The 22,570-nt window shown below is 41.0% G+C and overlaps 1 protein-coding gene across 1 annotated transcript in view; it reads left to right on the top strand.

Annotated features, from left to right (window-relative positions):
• Nucleotides 1-250: 250 nt before the first annotated feature.
• Nucleotides 251-22,570, top strand: part of SLCO5A1 (solute carrier organic anion transporter family member 5A1) — a 74,809-nt gene continuing 52,489 nt past the window's right edge. Inside the window, exon 1 of the mRNA XM_014883500.2 lies at nt 251-1,163. Within this exon, the coding sequence (XP_014738986.1) occupies nt 251-1,163 (913 nt within the window). The remainder of the gene's footprint in view (nt 1,164-22,570) is intronic.

Raw genomic sequence — 22,570 nt, 5'->3', positions numbered from 1 at the left:
GGAGCCGCCGGCAGCGCGGGCGCCCCGGCGAGCGGGCGGCCCCTCGAGCGAGACTGAGGGTGGATGGAGCCACAAAGGAGTTTGGCTGACACGTGCGGCGGGGCGGCCGGCGGCCGCGGCTAGGGCCAGCCCCCTCCCCTCCCTCCTCCCCTCCTCGCTATGCTGCGCTCTCGCCGGGCCCCTCAGCGCGCTCGACGCACGGCGGCGATGGAGCCGGCCGGGCTCCTCTGAGGCCGCCGCCGGACCTAGCATGGCCTCGGTGGGGACCCCGGAGCAGCGGCTCCCCGGGGCGGAGCGGCCGGCGGCGGGGGGCCGGGCGGAGGCGCCGCGGTGCCGCAGTCTGCCCGCGCTCGGCTCCCCCCTGGCGGCCGGGGGGGGCGGCGGCGGCGGCTCCGCCGCGGGACCGGCTCCCGAGGCCGAGCGGGGCCAGGGCGCCGCTGCCGAGGCTGCCCGGCCCCCCGCCGCCAGCGGCAGCGGGAGCTTGCCCTGGAAGACGGAGGGCGGCCAGCCAGCGGCGCCCGGCCGAGGGGTATCCCTGGGCCCCCCGCTGCTGCTGCCGCCGCCGCCGCCGGCGCTTCTGCTGGCGGGCCCCCCGGGCAGAGCGTGCCTGCGGGCAGTGCTGGCGGACTCGCGCTTCTTCCTGGTGTGCATGTGCTTCCTGACCTTCATCCAGTCTCTCATGGTCTCCGGCTACCTGAGCAGCGTCATCACCACCATCGAGCGGAGATACAGCCTCAAGAGCTCGGAGTCGGGGCTGCTGGTCAGCTGCTTCGACATCGGGAGCCTGGTGGTGGTGGTCTTCATCAGCTACTTCGGGGGTCGCGGGCGGAGGCCGCTCTGGCTGGCCGTAGGGGGGCTTTTCATCGCCCTGGGCGCTGCGCTCTTCTCCTTACCTCACTTCATCTCTCCGCCGTACCAGATCCAGGAACTGAACTCCTCCGTCAGTAACGAGGGCTTGTGCGTGGCTGGCAATGGCACTGCCAAAGAGCAGTGGGACTCGTCGGCCTGCATCAAGGACACCGGCGGAAATGACCACTCACTCTATGTAGCTTTATTCATTTGTGCCCAAATCCTCATTGGCATGGGCTCGACACCCATCTATACCTTGGGACCAACCTACTTAGATGACAATGTCAAGAAAGAAAACGCCTCGCTTTACCTAGGTAAGGCAACTTTAGTACCTGGGAACTTTGAATGCTGAACCCCATATCTCTCTGAGGGGCCAGTTACAGGTACTTCTGCCTTAGTCCTGCTGAACATCTGTGCTAAGTTTTCCTTTTCAAATGACCTTTTTAAGTAAAATTGCTATGCTTTCCTGTTTTAAAATGTTTTGTGGCGTGGTGAGCAGTAGTAACAGGTGAAGCTAAGGCAGTGTGACTAAATGCAGTTGTACTCACACCCTCTTGCACGGGTAATAGAACAGCAGAGAAAGTTGGCTTCTCTAATGCTTTTCATCACTTGGCAGTAGCCGGCGACTTTTTCAGAAAGCAGTGTTAAAATTTGCCGTGCCCTTTCAAGTTTCTTTTTGCTGACACGGAAGCTTTATAATTGTAAATTCTGGTTGCTGTGCCTTTAGCCTAAGGTCTCTATAATGTTAATGTTCAATAAGCACTTTGAGAGATTTTTGGCATGCTTTGTTTTACTTTTCCAGCATTCACTTGCCTTGAACTAGTAATGAATTTTGACTGGCATTGATTCATCGTCTGGTATCTCAGAGTTAAAAACCCACCGATAAGCCAGCATGTAAAACCTTCGGGGTTAAGTTTGGTTAGGGCAGCTCAAGGAGCACTCTCAAGAAATGAGAGTCCAATCTGGCAGACGTTTTTCAGCAGGTACAGACAAGTCTTCGTAACTGTGGGAGGAAAGGGTATCTCAGCCGGGTACTAAACTTTATTGCAGTTTGATCGTGATAGTTCGTGTAATGTGTAAGAAGGTGAACTGCTCCCTGACTTTGCTTTAGCACCTGACATGCTTCTGTAAGAAATGAACCTCATGTACCCCTTCAAATTTTTTTTCAAATAAGGAGAGGCACTTAGGGGGCTGAGAGGGCCGTGAACGAGTTTTGGATACTCGGCTTTACCATTTGCAGTTCAATTTTCTCTGGCTTTACAATAGCCATGGAGATTATAATGGCATGTAAACCACACATTTATGGAAGTTATACACTTGTGGAGTGCGTGTGTGTGTAATTACTTTACTGAACAAAAGGAGTGATCCAGATCAGTGTTTTTATTCCTTTTGACCTGTTCTTTGGCAATTTGACTGTTCCCTGAACCGTTTTAAGGCTATGCACAGTCTGTGTGCAGTGTCTTGAAAAAGCTTGGGGCACTGCAGGTTTTTGGAAGGAGGGGGAGGCATTCACTGCATTGCTAATCTGCATGATGAAGTATTTGACAGAGTGTTTTTTCCCTCTCTTCTCCCATCGGAGAAAGGTTAAGTGGTGTGGAAATTAAAATTAACTTAGCATCGACTTTATTGGCAGTATGAAAAACCAAAGCATCTTGTTACTGAGGTTACTAAATTGTAGTTTGGAACTTTTGCAAGTAGGTGATCGCACACAGTTCCTCAAAAACGAAAAAAGGAAATGGAAATGCTGTAGGTGAGGAATGAAGGGTAAAAGGTGAACGGTGAGGGAGGCGGAAATCTTTCTTCAACAAAGGGGAAGGCAAGGTCAATGGGGGGAAATCCTCATTGTGCAGGAGAAATGATGCTTACCAGTGATGTGCTTTTACCACAGGAAATAGTAATGAAGTGACTCAGGTAACTTTAATTGCAGCGAAGTTAACAAAGGTAAAAGGCACCAGCAGCTGAGTAGACTCCATGTGACCCTGTGCCTGCCAGGCACTGAAGGCATCTTTGATCTATACTGGGAGCACCTTTGTAGAGTTGAAGTTCATTTCTAGTGATTCAGGAGAACGAAGATGAGTACACCCAGCTACAGTGTACTTGAAAAATTTATGCCTGTGATTTGATTGTTACCACAGGGAGAATTAAAATGAACACTACCTGTGTTTAAACTTTGAATAAAATTTACTGTAACCTCCATTCAGTCTTGAAGCTACTCAGGGCTAGAGGCAATACTATCTGCTGTTGGAAATCTTGGTATTAGTTTTTTTAAATAGTGTGGAATTCTGAAGAAACTTTTAACTTGTTAATGTTTAAATATTTGCCTCACTTTAGGTATAGGCCAGTGACTTTTTGAGGGGCAGGAGTAAAATCTGAGTTTTTGCAGGAGAAAGAAAAAGAGCACTGTTTGGCACGTTGATGTGAGCAAACATGTTTTTGTTGGATCTTCTCAATGGTTTGGAATGTTGCATGTCCTTGAGGAGAGGGATTTTTGGGCAGCAGACAGCCCAGCCAGGTGCAGGGATAGGATAGAAGTGCCCTGGGCATGGCTCTGCAGGCCTGCTGCCTCACATCCTGTGTTACACAACGCCTGGTTCTCCCGGTGGTTTGATTCTGTTACGGGGGAAAACTATGCAAGTGATGGCAAAATGTAAAATGTATGTCTGTGTGTAGGCATGAGCTAACAAAAAGTCTTGGAGTAGGCCATGGCAGTTGAGTGTTTAAAAAGAGAAGAAAGCCCAGGGAAACAGATCCAAGTCACACACATACAGGTGTTTGAGTGAGGACAGCTGAGTCACAAAAAGAGTATCCTCTAGCATAGAATGGAAGGTCACTAACATGTTTGTTCATAATCAAGCTGCTATTACATTCTATGTTTTTCCTCCAAAGGAGGGTAAATAAATATGTGTGCACCTGGTAAAAGGTTCACTGAGCTTCAGAACTGATGAGCATTTTGACCCTGCAAGTGTGCCCACTAATAGTAGGTCAGAAGAGCCCCCCTTGAGTATCACTAATCCTGATTCTGCAAAAACTCACCTTATGTGGCTGTGGAAGCTATCTTATTTATTTTCCAAGTTAATCCAGCTCAGGGCTCGAGTGGCGATAGCATATCCTCTTAAGTGCAAGCATGCAAGCTGAATGTGGACAGCTGTTTTAACATTCCTGGCTGGAAGTCCTCCTCTCAAAAAACATATTTGATGCTTATACATAGTCTCTTGGCTGCCTACACTTAAGTCCATCTGTCAGAATGGCACAGTGCCAGTTTTTAAGGTGCTATGTTTTAGTAGGACAAAGGTGCCAAGCAGGGATGTGTATTTGGGCTGCTCGAATAGCAGTGTGTGAGCTCTTCTGTGGGATGTTTCTTCCTTGTGAAGCAGTGTCACCTCCGGTCCTCTTGCCCCTTAAACTTGGCAATACTTTGATGTCCTGATGCTAACTTTGAGAAATGTGTGACATCAGGCTTGAAAACAAGTTGTAATTGTAACAGGTGCCTAGGAAATGTAAGAACCGGTTCCCTTAATCACAGATAATCCAAAAAGGAAGTTGCACACTGTGTAAAACTGGGCAGTCACTAAGTGGTCTTTGTCTTCTCCAAATTCTCTCCCTTCTGTGCTCAGCTGAACTGTGACATGTCTGTTGTCAGCTGCCCTGATGTGTGCGGGTTCTTCTAAGTATTTATCCAATTAAATTAATTGCAATTCAATTTGAAGTTGGACTTCCTGAGTCTTGTTTGGTACTCTTGATGGTGTTTCTGCTACTTTTCAAATTCTAGCATTTAATACATTGTGATTTTTCTAAACACTGTGGGGTTTTTTGTAGGTATCCAGCAGTTTGTCTTGAATGTGAGTTTGCCTTGTGATTATATCAGGATTTTTAAAAGAAGTTCTTTAAAATTAAGTGCCGCACTTAGAAACTCTATTAGTGGCGTTATAGTGCCTGAATAATTTTAAAATATTTTTCTTCTTTTGCAAGTGGATATTGTTATAAAAAATGAATTTACCCTAAAAGTTCACACATAGAGAGGCAGTATTAGGTTTTACAGAAATATTGCATTAATGAAAATATTCTAGCATTCAGGAGTGGCTTTTACTAGTACTCCCCAAAATGACTAGTGAACAAATTGGTCTTTGTACTAAGGATGCTTTATTTCAGTTTCCAGAATGCTATAGGCTGGTTAGGATATGAAGTGAGAAAAGTGTCTCTGTTTAATTTCATGCAGACTGTCCCTAAGTTTTGGAACAAACTGTAATTACAAAATGCAAAGATAAAGATTTTATGAGATAATGGCTGAAAAATTGGATAAACCTGTGCAAATGGGCTTGGTACAGATAATGGGTGAAAGCCAGGGAAGTAATGTCATTTCATAACCTGGAAAAAAAGTATTTAGACAAGTTTCAAAAATATTTTGGACTCCTGCTTTGTTTTCATGAAGACTGTTTGTGGGTTGCTGTTTCTAGCATTAGGTAAACCATTGCACTGTGACTATATTCTGTCTGTGAAACACCTCCTTTCCAGTGTTTTACAGGTGGATGTTCTGTGCACCTCTCATGTCTTTGTTACACACTTCCCCAAAGTCTTTATATATGTATTTATGATGATTACATTTACTGTATTTCTAGTTAAATCTACCCTTTTATCCACATCCCACTTGAAAGGAGAGGATCAGGAGGGATAGCTTCACATCAGAAACCCACCACCTCTGCCTGCTGGGTCCCAGGGCATAGCCAAGCTGCCAAACAAGCTAGAGCTCTGTAATGTACCATTGCTTGGATGTTGGCACAGGAGGCACTAGATTTTTGTGCCACTTTGATCCATTTTGGTCTGGCTGCTTCTGGGATTATGGATGTCCCTGGGAGACAGGAACTGGAGCCCACGGGGGGCATCAGGTCCTTTATGTGGGTGCTACAAGGTCATTGAGGTTTCCTGAGACAGTATCAACTTTCTAGCTGAGCAGAAGGGACCATCTAGAAGCAGGGAAACAGCTGACCAGCATTTAATTTTATTCTCACTATTCAGCTTATGACCACTTTTAGTTTACTTTTGGAATATGCTTCCGGATATCCAAAAAAGTTAGTTTCCTACAGGGTTTTCTCAGCACTGATCCCTATAGTTGGTAAACCCTACAATAGGGGTAAATCCTATTTTTACCGCATGCCTGTGAGGAGTCAGATTTTTTGAATCTAAAATTGTGGCAAAAGGGGGTGTTACCAGTAATTTTTATTGCTTTCTCTATTTTCCTTGTAAAGGGGAAGTGTGCCGAGCTTATTTCTCAAAACCATAATTTTATTTTATGTAAGAGAAGGTTTTATCCAGAGGCAAGCACTAAGACTTGATATGTCAGCAGTCTGTTTTTGTACAGAGCTGGGGTGCATCAGGCACAGCCGGGCAAGGGAGGGGATTGTCCCCCCCAGCTCTGCACTGGGGCAGCCTCACTGTGAACTGTGTGCAGTGTAGTGTACCACAATATAAAAAAAGACATTAAACTATTAGAGAGCATCCAAATGAGGGTGATGAAAATGGTGAAGGGCCTTGAGGGGAAACCCTATAAGGAGCGGCTGAGGTCACTGTGTCTGTTAAGCCTGCAGGAGGGGAGGCAGAGGGGAGACATCATTGTAGTCTACAAGTTTTTTGTGAGGGGTAAGACGCTGATCTCTTCTCTGTGGTGACCCGTGACAGGACCCGAGGAAACGGCCTGATAGTGTGTTAGGGGAGGTTTGGGTTGGATATTAAAAAAAAAAAAGGTTCTTCACCCAGATGATGTTTGGGCACTGGAACAAGTGCCCAGCACTTCCTCGGGGAAGTGGTCACCGCCCCAGCCTGACAGAGTCAAGAAGTGTTTGGACAGTGCTGTCAGGTACATGGTGTGACTCTTGGGAAGAATGGTCCTGTGCAGGGCTACAAGTTGGACTTGATGACCCTTGTGGGTCCCTTCCAAGTCAGCATATCCTGTGATTCCATGAAATTTGTGTGAAAGACACGCTTGTTTTGCTTGCACACTCAGCTGGGCAGCACTAGCAGAAGGCTGAGCTCCCTGTGCTCTTGGGGTAGGGAGCATCATGGGATGCAGGTGAAGTGACTGCAGCTCTATTTGTGCTCATGGATTATACTGCTTTCTCCCACAGATGATTTAACACTGAGAGGGTGCAGTATTGTGCTTCTTTGGCACTCTGTAGCATCCCTTCTTTTTTGTTAAAATGCTGATCAGGCAGCTGGCACAGTTCCTGCACAGTTCCTAATAATTACTTACAGTAGCACTGTGCAGTTTTATTGTCCTTTCCTATAACTGAGGAAATAGAAAGATAGATTTCACTTTTCTTCTTCACTTTAGTTTCCTACTCCATAGGTGGACTGATACTTCTTTTTCATACTGTAATCCTAGATGTAATTTTCTTAAGCACTTAGTGAAGCTGGTTTTTTTATCCATTTAAACAATGTGTACATATAGTGAGTTCAGTGAAGAGTGGGGGGCAGCCTTTGCTCTGAAGTTTTCTGCCTGCAGGATTTAATGTCGTGAGTGATACATCTTCACTTGCTCTGCCAGTGTCGTGTCTGTTAGGGATGCTTTCTGCATCTCTCCAGTTGTGTCCTTGCCATGAGCTGTGGCATTGTTCATAAGCAGCTGTATGGACAAAGCATCACTTCCAGTAACTGGCAAAATGCACTTTGTCCTTCTGAGGAGCAAGAAGAGACTTAGGCACATGCTTCCCTGATTGTGTCCTTCTCTTTGTATTAAAGGACAAAAACTGGGTTGGATCCAGGGTTCTGAAACTCACTGAATTCCCAGGCCCAGTTGTTTTCCTTGCTTAGCATTTGTCAGAATGGTTAGCATTTTGTTTCTGGGGTTGACAGTACCCTTTTCACCCGCTTGAGCTTGGGAACACAGTTTTCTTGAAGAGCAGCTCCCTTCTCTGTCAGACTCTGCTGCAGGGCTGGTTTCTGCAGACAAATGTCTCCACCTGCTGCGGTCCAGGAGCAGCTTGGAAACCTAGACGTGAAAGTGGCCTTTAAGTAACAGCTTGTTTGTAGCTTTTGCCAGGAACTAAAGGCTTGGGATCTAGTATCTGATTACCTGGGGGCTGGAAACTTTAGCTGTCTGCTGGATACCCCGACTGTTTTCTAAAGGGCTACTGTAATGACTCCTGTTGCAGATGGATTAGAGATGCTTTGTGTTTCATCCATTTTCCCTTAACTTTCGTTCAGTGGCTGCCTCACCTGGGAGGACTTAATTGCTGTGAAAGTGCTTATGCAGTCAAAAGAGAGGAGACTGGATTTCTCTGTATTGTTATTCAAAGACACATGGTTTTCTGTCTTAGTTGTGCAGGAAATACAGGGAATTTTATAAATGAGTCTCAGCCTTCTGTTTAATCCTAAAGGCCAGCATCTAAAAATTCAGATTTTTAAAGCAGATGAATGGAATTTATCTATGGGTTTTAAAAGAACAGAAAACTAACTCAATCATACTAAACTTTCATGCTCTTATTTTAATTTTACGAATCTTTTTTACTCGGATAGCACTTTTAAAATCCTTGTTTCTTGTGAAGAATGAACTCAGTTTTCCTTTTTTGTTGTTTTTACATGCCTTTCCTATTTATTTTGAAAACAGTTGAGAAGCCACCATGCAAAAATGGCACATATTTCAGCTGCTTCCCTCTGGCAGTTTTTGCCACTCTTAACTGAGAGGTCAAAGTAAGCACTAGCTCTGACTTGGCTCCTGATGGATGGGGCAGTGCCACATGGACTCTGAGGGCAGGGCAAGCTGGTCACCTGTCTTCCTGTGAATTGTCACCAGAGCTGTCAGAATTTTCAGCTCCCGAGTCCAAGGGTGTCTCTGCAACCCCGTCAGCAGCTACAGGGATGCTGAGACTTACTAGGGCTGTAATTGGAAAGCTCTGAAATGGCACAGTTGGAACAGGGAACAAACTGTTGGCTTTCTGATTCCTGGTGTCTGTTCTTTTATTCAAGCACTGTGGTCCTTTTACCTCAACTCATTTGGATAATGTGGGCACATGGGCTGGAGCAAGCAAACTTATGACAGCAGACAGCTCTGCAGTGCGCATGCAGGCTGATTTCACCTGAGTCAGCCAAATCTATATTTCAACTCCTTCCAAGTGCCCAGAAAAAAATAGGACATTTCCTGTGATGGGAACAAATATATCAGTGCTCAGCAGCGTGGAGATGCATGGGCTCTGTCCTGCTCTGCTGCTGAAGAGTTTGGGCATCTGTTGTGCTGTCACAAGGCCAGAAATTTAGACACTGCCAGCATTAATGAAAGAGCTAACGAACTTGGGGCTTTCAACCACTCTTCTTTTCTGACATAAGGAATTTGTTCTTACCTGAGAAATCAGGAAGTGCAGTCAGAAATTCAAGTTATTTTATGCTGCCATTAGACCCGATAATCTAATCAGAAAATATTAACTCTCATTTAAGTAAACAGCTTACTTGGCAGCAAAGACAAATTACACCAGTGAAAAACATCATGCTCTGGTATGAGTTACATTTTGTGGTGAGTTTGAAGGAGATGAAGTAAGAAAAAAACTCATGTATCTTTTCTCTTGTAATTTGAACAAGCAGGTAGATGAATTGTGTCACGTGAAGTGCTTGCCAAGTAGTGCTGCATGTCCACTAATTGTATGCTGCTGTGCTGTTCATCTTTGATTCTCTTCGCCATTTTCAGTACAGGTTTCTTTTCAGCAGCTTGCTTCCTTTACATTAGCTTGCCAGGATATTTTTTTTAGTGCTTCCACTTCTTTCCTTGCTTATATTGACGTTAACACTTTACTTACATTGCACCATGCACAGTAGGACCTCCATCTGGTGGTTGCCCTCTGCACCTTTTATCTTTGATGTTTACTGGTTTAGAATGAAATCCTCAAGCGTGTCTCAGCAGTGATTTTCTTGAAATCCAGCTGCTACCAGCTCTTCACTTTTTTGAATTTAACAAGCTTTTGTAAATTAGCGACACCTTTCCATATTTACCTGTTTTCAGTCAACTTCTTTGAAGTTACAAAAATTAAATCCTGGCAGGGTTCCCCTGTGATTGTACCCTTTCCTTTCTATATTAATTAAGCTATCCTCTAGAGTCAGAATATTTCAGATAATGCATTCAGATATTAGCTGAGTCTATCTTCTGATACCTTGTGATTTGCTGTTTTATACTTAAGTTGTAGTTTACTCCAGTGTTTGTCCTGGATTTCTTCACAGCTGTTGACACCAGGTGAAAGGTGACACCACTGAAAGGTGCTGGTGTGCTTCTGAAGTCAACTGCTTTCAATCACACCTTGGTTCCTGCTTCTCTATTTTTCATTCTCTGATTAGATTAAAATCTGAATACCCAACCTCCCCAGAAGTAATTTCAAGTAGTGCCTTTTTGTAGATAATCCAGAGTCGACAGGGAAATAATTGTGGTGGCTGCTAACCTGTGATTACTTAAACAGAATGTGTCAAGCAAGCCTCATTTGCATCTACAAATATCTAAAGGAAATACTCTGGAAGATGTTATCTGACATTGCTGTGTGTTAAGCTCTCCCTGTCCATGAAGAGAAGCTTGCTATATTCAGCTGAGCTGTTAACTCAGTAGATTTTGCTTTGTATAACAACTGAAAACACTATCTTTTCCATCAAAGGTTACAAGGGAATCAGCTCATAGGCTCAGAGGTCAAACCCATGTGAAATTCATGAGCAGAATAACCTGTGTATGCTGGTTAGATAGGAACTTTCAGCTCAAAAAGCCCCAGGAAAAATGAAGGAGAAGAGGAGGTTGGTTAAGTGTCAGCAGCATGGGATTGTCAGTGCCTTTTCTGTGTGTTCCAAGACAGTGAGGGACAAAGACAGACTGGACTTTGGTCAGGAGGCACCTGCCAGGGACAGTATCTGGAGCCCATGGGAAGGGCTGAGGATGCTGCTCTAAGTCTCTGGAGTACAGGAAAGTCCCTAACAAGGGAGTTTTGACAATGCAGAGACCAGAGAAGCTTCGCTTCTGCCATGCTTTTTTCTTCACAGAACAGCATTTTCCACTTTTGCCCAAAGTGCCTCTCCTTGCCATTCACTGGTTCCTGCCATTTCAGTAGCTGGAGTTGAAAATCAGTAGCAAAATAGTTTTTCATTTAGTGATTTTTAAATCTAAATTTGTGTTTCTGCTTCTTAATTCATCCCAGTGAGGGAAAAAGAGATTTAATGAGGAGCATAACCTAGAGTGCAAATAGCTTCAGTAATAATCCTCCTGTTTAAAATAGTAAAAAAATTGTTACATAATAGTAGAGTCTGTAATTGTTGTATATATGATGGGCAGTGCATATCAACTTGATTTAATACAGCTGTCTAGTGACAGAAATAGTGAAGGTATCCCTAGGGAATGGTTATAGTCACAGGAGAAAATAGCACATGAGCTTTTTGAGTTTGCAGTAAGTGGTGCTGATGCACATTGATATAGGCATTTATCTGGTAAGTTATATGATATATATATATATATATATATATGAAGCTATATGGAATAAGAATTTAAAAAACCTGTTTCTTTCTTCTGCTAATAGCATAACCTAGGGAAAGAAGTGGGATTTTGAGGTTGTCTGAAGCAAATAACTCTGAGTTTATTACCACATCTGCATTGTGTTGCTGGAGGAATATTAGTCCTGTTACACAATGTGAGTAAAAACACTCTGAACTCAGCACTGCATTGTTGTAATGAAGTGTTGTACTGTAAGTAATTTTTCAACAGCATAGCTGAGGACTGAACTGATGCTTGAAGGAAGAGCTGTACTCCAAATTGTAGTTGCTAAGTAGCTACTGATGTATAGAAGTTCTATATAATCCTTGACCTCAGTGACTGAACAGTTTAATGAAATTATGATTATAATGTCAACGTTAGAGCTGGCTGGTGTGAATTTCTTTGACTGCAGAAGCAAAGTAGGCAATAGTATCCATGTGTTTACTCCTATCCATGGCTTCTTCAGAACCTCTGGGATGAGGAAGATGAGCACTTGAGCACTTCTCAGAGTGCCCTCTGTGCTTAGGAGTATCTCTGTGACTCAGCATATGGAGAAGTATAAAAAAAGACCTCCCCTCATTAGCTTTTGCTTCTTGTCTTGATGTTTGTTAGCAATTGATTTTTGCTTAGATGGGGTCATGTATTGTTCTTACTGAGTTTATGCTTAATTGCACTAGCTTTGGACACTCAGAAGCAAGTAGTACACAGACAACGAGTAGGGATGCATGTGGCCTTGAAAAGTAAATTTAAAAGTGTGGTTAAGACTACTGCCCCCATGCATTTGATAATTAAAAGATGATCAGCCTTCTATGACAAGTGAGGTAAAACTGACGGACTAATATTGGCCAGACCAGCTAAGGGGAAAGAACTTGAAAAGAGGTTTTAAGCCTGGTGAGTCAGGTTACATATATACCTTCTCATCTTCACTAAGGATAAGAGACTCAATTAGCCAGAGAAAAACGGAGGAATGTATGAACTATCCTGATTTTAAGAGTTCCTACACTGTCAGCAGCTATTGAGCTACTGAGCAGCTATTACTCCTTTCTTTAACTAATAATAAATTTTAAGTATTTGGATAAGGTGAAAGAGAGCTGTATATCATCAGATAGATCTTCCTTTCATGCTTATTCCCCTCTTCATCCTCCTCTGCATCCCCACACTTCAAATTTAAATCTTACAAAAATAAGAGTTTACCATGGGTCTGATGCAGTGCCACGCCTTCAAGAAAACTCCACGTTTTTATTCTCAGATTTATATTGTGTGTTTATAATTACCTTAGGTGTTATGGAGACTGAGGAAGGGATCTATCGTGTGTTGCAGTTTCAGGATATGTGAGAAATAACATCTCATGGTTTGCCCAAGTTGGCATACTGAAATCTTTTCCTAACTGCTGGTCCAAGGTGGCCATGTTCTGCTAGGAAGAGTAGACGAAACTGGAGAGACAGTGAGGACTGATGAGTGGTTGTGGTGGAAGAGTTTGGTAGCCATAAGGTTTATATTAACAGGTAGGCATTCTACACTATGAGCCAGCTGCTTTTTGTTTGGATTGTACCTGACAGGAAAAAATGGTGCAGTATATCAGGAATGTAGTACATTTCTATTGTCTAGCTTAATAGGATGTTCAAGATAAATTATTTTGTGGTCTGAGCATTAGGATTTCTCCAGAATACAAGTTCGGGGCTCAACAACTCTTCTAGTGCTGGATTTGTCCCAGATTTCATGGCATTTTTGGAGATACTAGAAGAATTTGTAGCATAGCATCAGAAGGGATGGGTTAATGTAACCCTTGTGACTGTGTCAGAGTTGCTGGATGCTCTTAGGACTGCTGTCTGCTGCTTTTCTATTGAATCAGGATAAGAGAGTGTGAGGAGCAACATGATTATTTTTATGTGCAGGGGGCCATAGAATGATACAATAATTCTGCCCTTAATTTAGTCTGTGTTGCACTCCTGTTAAAAAGACTGGTTGACTCTTTTGCTTTTTTCCCCCTAATTTTCTGGAGTAGCAAAATGGTATGGAGCTCAGGGAACTGACAGCTGGTGGTTTTCTGATGTGGGAGATTTGACTTGAAGAATATGTGTGGGTGTGATACAACCCCTTGGTGATGTGCTATATACTCTTGTTATATATTGTGCCAAAATAGACAGTAATCTTCTTATGTGGGATTGTCAAGTAAGTAATAATAGAATACAAGTCAGTGCCATCAGTTCTAAGATTTTTTTTAATAAACATAATTGTTATTCATATCTTCTAGATTCTTTAGTGCTTCTTAATCTTTATATTAAATAAGTCCTTCTTGTAAGTCCTGCAAATGTTATGCTTTGCAATAGTGATGTCAGCCACTATCAAGACTTTCCTACTCATCTTGGTAATTGATGATCTTGCTTTAAAAAGGCCACCGAGATTTTGAGTTTTATAATTCAACTAATTTCCTAACGTGAAAACTTCAGATGAAGAAAAATCTGAAAATCATTTTGTCTGCATAAAACATTTCAATTGTCTTACAAAGAACCCTGAAAAGATCTGAAGCAATCACAGTTACTGTCTGCAGGGTATTCATCCCGTTTAGAAAACATGAAGTTGGCTGCTCTACAGCAGGGCAGACACGATAAGTTGTGCTGGAGGAGAGAAGCAATTAGCTCGACAGCAAGCACAGTCAGAGCAGAAAGGGAGGTCTGGAGGCGTTTAATTAATACTAATGCTTTTGTGATTACAAGGACCAGAGTCGTGGTAGGTTACTGCCTTGCTCTTGTGGTTCTCAAACTTGGCATCTAATGAGCATTAGATTTAGCAAAGCTTTCCAAAAAAGTTAAGAAATTACAACTAACCGTACATGTTCCCTCTGAAAGTAATGAGGTACACCTGATACTGAGTGGGAGCAGGGTCTGATCTGTACAACTTTTCCATTTTTAAGCAGATAACAAGGCCTCTTGGGATTTTTGTACTACATTTGTTCAAGTAATCTGAAATAATGGAAAGGCATGTAGTTTATTAAACATTTTTCAAGTCGCCAAACCAATTAGGGAGAAATAAACTTTTTTTTTCCATTGTGGAAACAGTTTTGGGCAGGTATTTTTATTAATCTGAGTTTGATGGCAAAACTACTTTTGATGGGAAAGTGTTTAGCCATCAGTGTATACTTATTTGCATAGCTTGACATTTTGAGATACATTTTGCTATTTAATTCTCAATTTTTATTCATTTCAATTTCCATTCATTCTTGGGTGGAAAATACAAGTAAAATCCCATTTGGTTGAAGGTCACCTCTCTATGTAATTCTTACTTTCTTCTTGTACATCATTCAAGACATAACTAGACTCCGGTATGCTGGAGAGGATTACTTTTTCCATTTGGTCCTCTGTGGCTTCAGGCTTACATGTTTTTATATTTATAAATGTTTCTCTGATGGATTTCAGCAGTGTATGTTAATCAAAGGATGATCTCTGTGATGATTTATTCTTTGTGCAGGAGCACCAATATAATCCAGTTTGAGTTGTAATCTACAAACTTTAGTTTTGGTTAGATATTGCCTGCATTTAAATATCACTGTGTCACTTCTGCTGTTAATGGTTATCTGTATAAACAGCTTTATTATTCCATTGTGGGAGCAAACTTCCATAGCACATTGCAGTTAATATGGTGTTTTATCACACTAATTGCCTGTTAGTACAGTTTTTGTGCAATTAAAGTTTTCTCACTACAAATTACCATGTCGCCCAAGAATTGCATAACAAGGTAATTAATCTATACTATCTCCAAGGAATAAATGAAAAGTACTGGATGAGGGTCACAGCCTTTGATAATTATTTATGTTACAAGAAGAAAGCTGATCAGAAATGCTTGGATTTTCCCGTTTTGATGGATTTTTAAGTGCATAGCTTTTTTGTCTCTTTAGTCTTCTGGGGCTCTCCAGCTGAACATTGTTACTGCTGAGGTACTAGTTTACATGGTACATAGAATCCTGGAATCATTTAGGTTGGAGAAGAAAGACCTCTAAAATCATTGAGTGCAGCCTTAGATGAGAGTTACAGTGCTAGTTTAGCATTAACTTGAGTTGGATCTGGAGGCTGTTTTGAGGGCTGTCCCTTAGCTTTTGTCAGCAGCAGATGTGTTTCCATGGGGTGTGCTGCCTGGAGGGAGGTCTCTGCACTGCTCCTTTCCCTGTGCTGTGGATGCAGGCTGCTGCCCTTCCCTGGTGTGCCCTCAAAGATTTTGTGACTGGTAGCAAGCAAACCTCCAGCTGCTCTGCCATGGCAGGTTCTGCCGGGTGTGCAGCTTGTCTGTGTCTGCCAGCCTTCATGGCATGCGGTGGGACAGCCAGGGCACTGGGGAGCGGGTGGCTCTTGGAACCCTGAACACACGGCGGTGAAATCCCACACAGCACCTGAGCCACAGAAGAAGCAGCTGCCACAAACATCTGGATTTTTAACAACTTTCATTCCTTTAGTCAAAGACTTTCTTGAAATGCGAGGTGTTTAGCTGAATAGGTAATGTGTTTTTAGTCTTTTGGAAGAGAAGCTTTTACTTTAATATCATATTTGGAATGATGGCTTCCTCAGTGCACATTTTTCAGTGGAATATTTTCTCTAGAAGTTTTTGCCCTTTTGTTATTGCAACTGTTTGAAACTCCCACACCGTAGCTAACAGTTACATTATCCATTGATAAGCTTCTTACACACTTGTAAATACAAATTTTCAGGGTTATGTTGTAATGAATTGTAATACATTATTCATAAATGTGATGCTTGTGTAGAATAGAAGCCAAATATAAAAGCAGTTTTGTCTTACACAGTATTAAGTATTGAAAATTAATGATAAAGTGATAAATGGAGAAAATGTAACAGGGATTGGTCACCCCAATAATAGAAATGCTCCCTTTCTTCTCTTTACAGTAGGAATTTCTCTCCCTGCATTTTGAACAAACAAGCAGACATCTCCCTAGGAAGCTGCCAAACTCACCTTGTCCTCCCTTACCTCAAACATCTCCTTTTCTTTTCTTAAAACCAGGAGAAATTATATTCATGCTGAAGTGTTTGTAATCTGCTTTTGGATACTGCAGTGATGAATCTGATCTAAAAAATAAAAATAGTGTAGAATAACCTTTGAGATTAATGCTGTTCTTTCACTGAATAGCACACAGGGAGATGGATGTTACAGTTCAGTAAGGTATTTATTCTGATTCCAAATACATTATTCTTACAATATAAGGTCAAAGAATTTTCATTTAGAAATGAATAGAATAGGAAGACAGAATAATGCATTCTGTTTTTTAGAAATGGCAATAAATGGAAGTAGGGGATCCTGCAGAAATGTTAGCTGAAAAAGCTGTGTGAAGCCATAAGGCAGGATACCACCATTCACCAGTGCTAATGGGAACCAGCACTGAACCCCACCGGTGGGGAAGGGCATGTTTCCAAGCCTGGCTTTTCTTTCCCCTCATAAATAAAGCTGATGAGTCTCTGCAGAGGTCAATACCTCCACTGTCACAGGGCTGCTTATGCATGTGCTTTTAGGTTGGTTTTATTTTATTCATTATAAATGCAGGAGGGGGAATAGCTCCATTCTTTAAGACTTGATTGTTTTGCCTTCCTTTACCTCTTCCCTGGCCACAGATACCTGAAGTTGTATTATTTGAGTGATGACATCCTTGGCCTGTGGCAGGGAAGGTCCTCTGGGAAGTTGTACTGTGGTGCAAGACCAGCGGAGGACATTGGAAAGGAAATTAAACAAACCAGTCAATAGTAATAGCTAAAATATTTTAGAATTGTTGCACATGCTTGTTTCCTAGAAGAAAATCTCTACAGAAATGAAAGCTGCCTATTTTTTTCTTTTCTTTTGAGTGGAATAAAGTAGCAACAGTTAACATAGCACATAAAACGTGTGACTCAGGTGAGCTTACTGAAAAGGCAGATGCTAAATAGTTCCACTAATCAATGCTGTTGTCCATCTAAGAGTCTTCAGGATATTCCTGAAATGGGGCAATAAGGAGGAGAAGGCTCTTTTCTAATTTTGTTTCTTCCTCTGGCGGTCTGAAGGCATTTCACTGATTTCTGTGGGTTTTTTTTCCTGTATCACATCAGTGTAAAAGATGACATGGTGTGATCCAAGCTTTTTACTTTTTCTTTTAAAACTATGCAAATAGTTTTTTTATTGCATCTTCTGAGTCAATTATATCATTGAAACATTACATATTTTCTGTGATTTTATGGAAACAAACAAAATTACTGTGTCAGAATACTTCCTCTGTGGACATTTGTAAAGGTACAACAGAAATGAATGGATGTATTCACAAAAAATGGGTAGAAAAGGCAGTGTGCTAAATATCCTGAAGAGAAGAGCCTGGGGCAGTACCTCTGAATTGTTCTTCCACTGTAAAAGGAGATGCATTCTGTTAGAGTTACCTATACAGTTTCACAGGTATGAAACAGAGAAATAATGTTTTAGTTTGGTTATTCAGCTATGTTAGCTAGGAACAAATGTCTGATTCTGCTACCACATCTCTGCTGCTGTCACTGCACTGTTTTGATTTTTCAGTTGCTAATCTTTTCCCAACAGTTTTAGTGTTTGAAAAGCATAATGCTGTGTTACTATCATTTGTCTGTTCTGAAAGAAACATTTGCCTGAGTGGTTTATTTTATGAGTTAGCAGATGGTGATTTAAATGCACTTGAACCAGCAAGAGTCTTGGTTCTGTAAGCATGTCACTGGCTCAGAAAATCTCCACAAAGCACTTACAAAGTGATGAGCAAAGTAGCTGTGGTGTTTGGGAGCACAAATGGAGCAGCCGTGATGTATTTGGGAAGAGTTTACACAGTTTGGGGGTTAGAATCGGCCTCTAGGCAAGGATATGTTACTCCAGTGTAACATGCAGTGACCTTAGGCATGCAGCAGGTGAGCTGCTTGGTGGAAAAGGAAATTACCATGAGACATCTCAAAGCTGAATTTACTGTGCCATGTTTTCAGTGTTTTGAGCTCTGTGTTCTGGGTATGAATGTCACTATGATATGCTTTATAAAAGCAGCTGAAGAGGTTAAAGGATCCGGAAGTCTGTGTTCCTCAGAAGTGCTGCAAAGACCCTTTTAAAACTTGTTTTGTTTTGTCTGAGCCATTTGTGGTCTGAATATAGTGTCAACACTGATGGCAGAAGTAGACTTGTAATCTTGGGACGTTTTTTAACATTTATTAGAGACTTGCAATTGGGATTAGAGAATAGGCATGTGTCAGATAAAGTTATCTGTGTGATGATACAAACATACGGATCTAAGCATGTTCTGCATATATAAATAATTTATACAAGTTTTAGATCAAGGGAGTGTTATAGAGAAATTTTTGTTCTTGAGGCAATTTTTTGTTGCACATTGTTTTTATTTTGCAGAGTTTGTTAGAAGCAAGTATGATTTAAAGGGCGATTGAAAATTTAAGAGCCTTCTTGCTAGTGTTGCATTTGGTTCTTTTAACTTTCACATTGTGTCTCTTGTACAATGACAACCAATCATTTTACGAGAGACAAACGAGGGCTTGCACTGCACCTTCGAATGTGTGTGTTTAATAAATATTTGTGAGTGTTCTGTTGAAATTGTCTGCTCTGTCATAAATTAATCTCATGGCAATATAGTTTCTTAAAATGATCTCTGTAGTAGATAACAATTGCAGTTAGATGTAAGGTGCAGTATAGAAATGTAGTATGTGCTTTATATTTGCTCTTTGGAGAAGTACTAGGTGTTTCAGGTTTTAGTGATGGACATTTTTATTCTTTGTCTATGAGCTACGGGCTTCCACTTGTTATGTTGGCAAATTCATCAGTATGAATCTGAACATGTAGTTAAGGATCCAACAGTGTGTGAAGACATGTCTCTTCTGTCACATGTTGTAGAAAACTCCCATGGAGTGGAAAGACGCCAGATCAATTTTCATTAGACTTGGAAAAGCTCTGACAGCAGCAGAGACCACTGATAACACTTGCAATCATAGTTATTCCAAGCAACTCCAGTATTGTTCCTTCAGGACTTCCCTGTCAATCTCTCTCTCTCTCTGTCAGAATAATTTAATAACTGAGTTAAAAATTTCCCAAGGAGACTCAAGGAAGTCAAAGGACCTACCTTTCAGTGAATGTCAGTGGGATTTAGGGCTCAAACTGAATTTTCTTTGCAAACATAAGATTCGAGTTTCAACAAATTGCTTTTTTGTGGTAAATTGATTGAAAGTTGTGATAGTTTGCAGATTGTGTACATAAGTTAATCTTCCAATTGAATCTTCCTAGTGTAAATAACTGAAAAAATGTTCCCTATGAGAATGGATGCAAATGGGCGAAAATACTAGACAGAAAAGGTCACTGAACTGCTTGAGTGAGCAAAATCTACATCAGGAAATAAATTTGATTTTCACTGGTACTTTATACGTTATTTCCCGAGCTTGCTTTAGCAGTGTCTGTGTGTTCAGTACCAGCTCCGGGTCAGTTATCCCGAGGTGTCCTTGCTCTTTGGTGCTCTCGGAGTCACCGTGGCACAGAGGGATGCCCAAGGCTGACTCGGGACAGCCTCCGGGCTCCTTGGCTGCTGCAGCCAGCACCGAGGCCACCACTCATGCTGGGACTATCCCTGCTAAATGCTCGGCTGGTACATCCGTGAAATGGCAAAGTGCACAGGGCACCTCTGCCCTTTCGTGAGCAGGGTAAAGCCTTTGGAGATGTCTTGGGGCATCATAGCCAGGAAGGAAAGGTGAAGAGGCTTCTCGTCTTTTGGCATCCTTCTTTGCAAAGGATGAGGTCTGCAGAATCTACTGGGTTAGAGACAAAAAGAGAATTGGTGGGATAATTTCATGCTTTATTGGGCCAGAAAGGACTGTTATGTTCATTTACTCTGACATCTGTGTTCAATCAGATTTCATTACAGTGTTATCCCTATCCAAAGCTCTATTTATATAAAGCCATATAGCTTAAAACAAAGTTACAGAGAATCAGCCATATCCCTAGGAATATAACAGAGTTAACTATTTTGTTAAAAAACTTACTGCTGTGAAAGTGTGTCTAAAGTAATTTCCACGTAGCCTCTAGCCACCACATTTTTCATGTCTGTGAAATCATCTTTTACTATTGAAGAATAAAAATATGCTTAATAATCTGTTAATCTAAGTAGTTGAGAAACAAAGCTGTCATATCTAATTCTACTCACAAAAGAAAGAAAAAGCCAGAATGAACAATCTTTTCTTTTTTTTTAAATTGCAGACTAAATGAAAGGATATTGGCGATTTTCTCTAAAACATGTCAGCTGAATAATTAAATTACCTAATTAGTGAAAGTAACTTTAGCTGATTAGAAATTTTTCAGATTTTGTAAGTCAGCCATATATGTTATTTTGAAATAATCTTGGGAAGATTCCTGTAATATAGTTTTCTCTTGGAAATGCCAACACTGTAAGTTAGTAATACTTCTGTATTTTATTAACATATTAACATATATTATTGGAACTGGGAATGAGCTGAAAATGGAGCTGTAAATTACAGTGACAATTTATATCTTAAAAAGAAAGACAGAAGTAGCTATAATATTATAATTTGCAATAGGAGAAGCTTTTGTTAGAGTGATTTTTTTAAAGTTACACTTCTAATAACACTGATAAAAATGTTGTGATGGTCTTGCTTTGACAAATTATGATACAATTAAATCTTGATTATAGCGATATAGTGATTTAGGGTTTTTTGTGTAGAGAGGATTATTTGGTTTTGATCATGTTGAAGTATTTAACTTATATTGAATTATTTTGATCTTTATGGTGGGCTACAGATTAGCTTTTAAATTTTTTTTTTGCTTGACACATAGACAAAATCAAAACAAACCGTGTAAAATACATTACTTATAATGTCAAACTAAAATATTTTCACAATTTTTATTTTATTATTGGCATTGCTTGTCAATATTTACCTTTCCTCAAGAGGCATACATTGTTTCTTTCAGGACCTGACTAAAATGGTCTAAGGAAATATATTTATAGAATAATATTTATTTATAGAATCAGTTTGTTACTAACAAATGGTGTCTGTAGTGATTTTCTTTACAAAACAAAAATATAAATTAATTTCCTGCCTTTCGATTTCTTAGAAAACTGTATTCACCTCTTTTTTCCATGACTCCCTGTGATCTCAATTTCATTTTCTCTGATTCCTTGAATATTTCTAACGATTAGTGTCCCTTTATTAGATTTAGGAGGATGTTTTCAGGGATCTGCAGCAGCAGCTCGGTGCTTCTGTATCCTATTTCATGGGGCTGTGTCAGGAGTGTCAGGGTCATTTGAGAACAATTTGTTTCTCAGTGGTGGGGCACCCATTAACTCCTTAACCATGGAGATGGAAAGATTTGCTGGGACAGTGCTTGATGACTTTTTTCCATAGCTGGGGTGAAGAGATTCAGTTTGGTGCTACAGCAAGAAACTCTTCTGTCCCCAATCAGGACATGGAGTTGAATGAGCTTTCATGTCTGTCTTATGATCCCTCTGTGGAAAACAAAGGAGAGATCCTTACCCAGTACCCAAAGCTCAAGTTTTCTTTCCAGAATCAAACATTTCACCATAATTCCAGTTTCATGAAAGTGGCCAAACAGTGTTGTTCCTATGAAGATAAAGACTGTATTTTGAAGCTTTGGAGTTTTTAATAAAATAGTGGTGTTGTCCTTCAGCTAAAATAAACGGTCTGCTCTATTTGTAACTGTTACACATGGATGGAATTGTTTTTCAGACTCTTTGACCTGTAATAATATTTTCAGTATTGCTTCAAATATGACTATACAGCTCTGCATTTCACTTTGCCAATTGTTGTTTAATGTATTTTTTATTGAAGCTATTGCAGCTTTCATCCTTTCTGAATGTAGAAAAATAATTTTTTAGAAATACAGTAGATGTTAAAACTCAAAGGGTCATCTGCAAATTACTGGAATAATAGGCTTTTCCTTACAGGCAGATTTTCAGTCAGATATGAGTAATGAAGTGTAATTACTGTTGTTTCGGTTAAAAGATGAAAATGTAAGTGCAATTTACAAAGAAAATAAGGAGAAATGCTGTGTGGCTTGCTCTTCTTTGCAGTCTGTTAGTGAGAGGTAGTGAAGGGAAAAATGATCACCAACATTTTCAATAATTAACCTATGCCTCCTAGGCAGAAACCAATTTTTGAAAGGAAATTAATTCTGAGGGAATGTGATTGAAATAATTTCCCCCTTTACTTCTTTTTTCTATTGTCTTGCTGGTGGGATAAA

Source organism: Sturnus vulgaris, chromosome 1 (genome assembly GCF_052056855.1).
Source record: "Sturnus vulgaris isolate bStuVul1 chromosome 1, bStuVul1.hap1, whole genome shotgun sequence".
Taxonomy (NCBI): Eukaryota; Metazoa; Chordata; class Aves; order Passeriformes; family Sturnidae; genus Sturnus; species Sturnus vulgaris.
The sequence above is the reverse complement of the archived record's forward strand: the minus strand, read 5'-3'. Positions and strand labels throughout refer to the sequence as shown.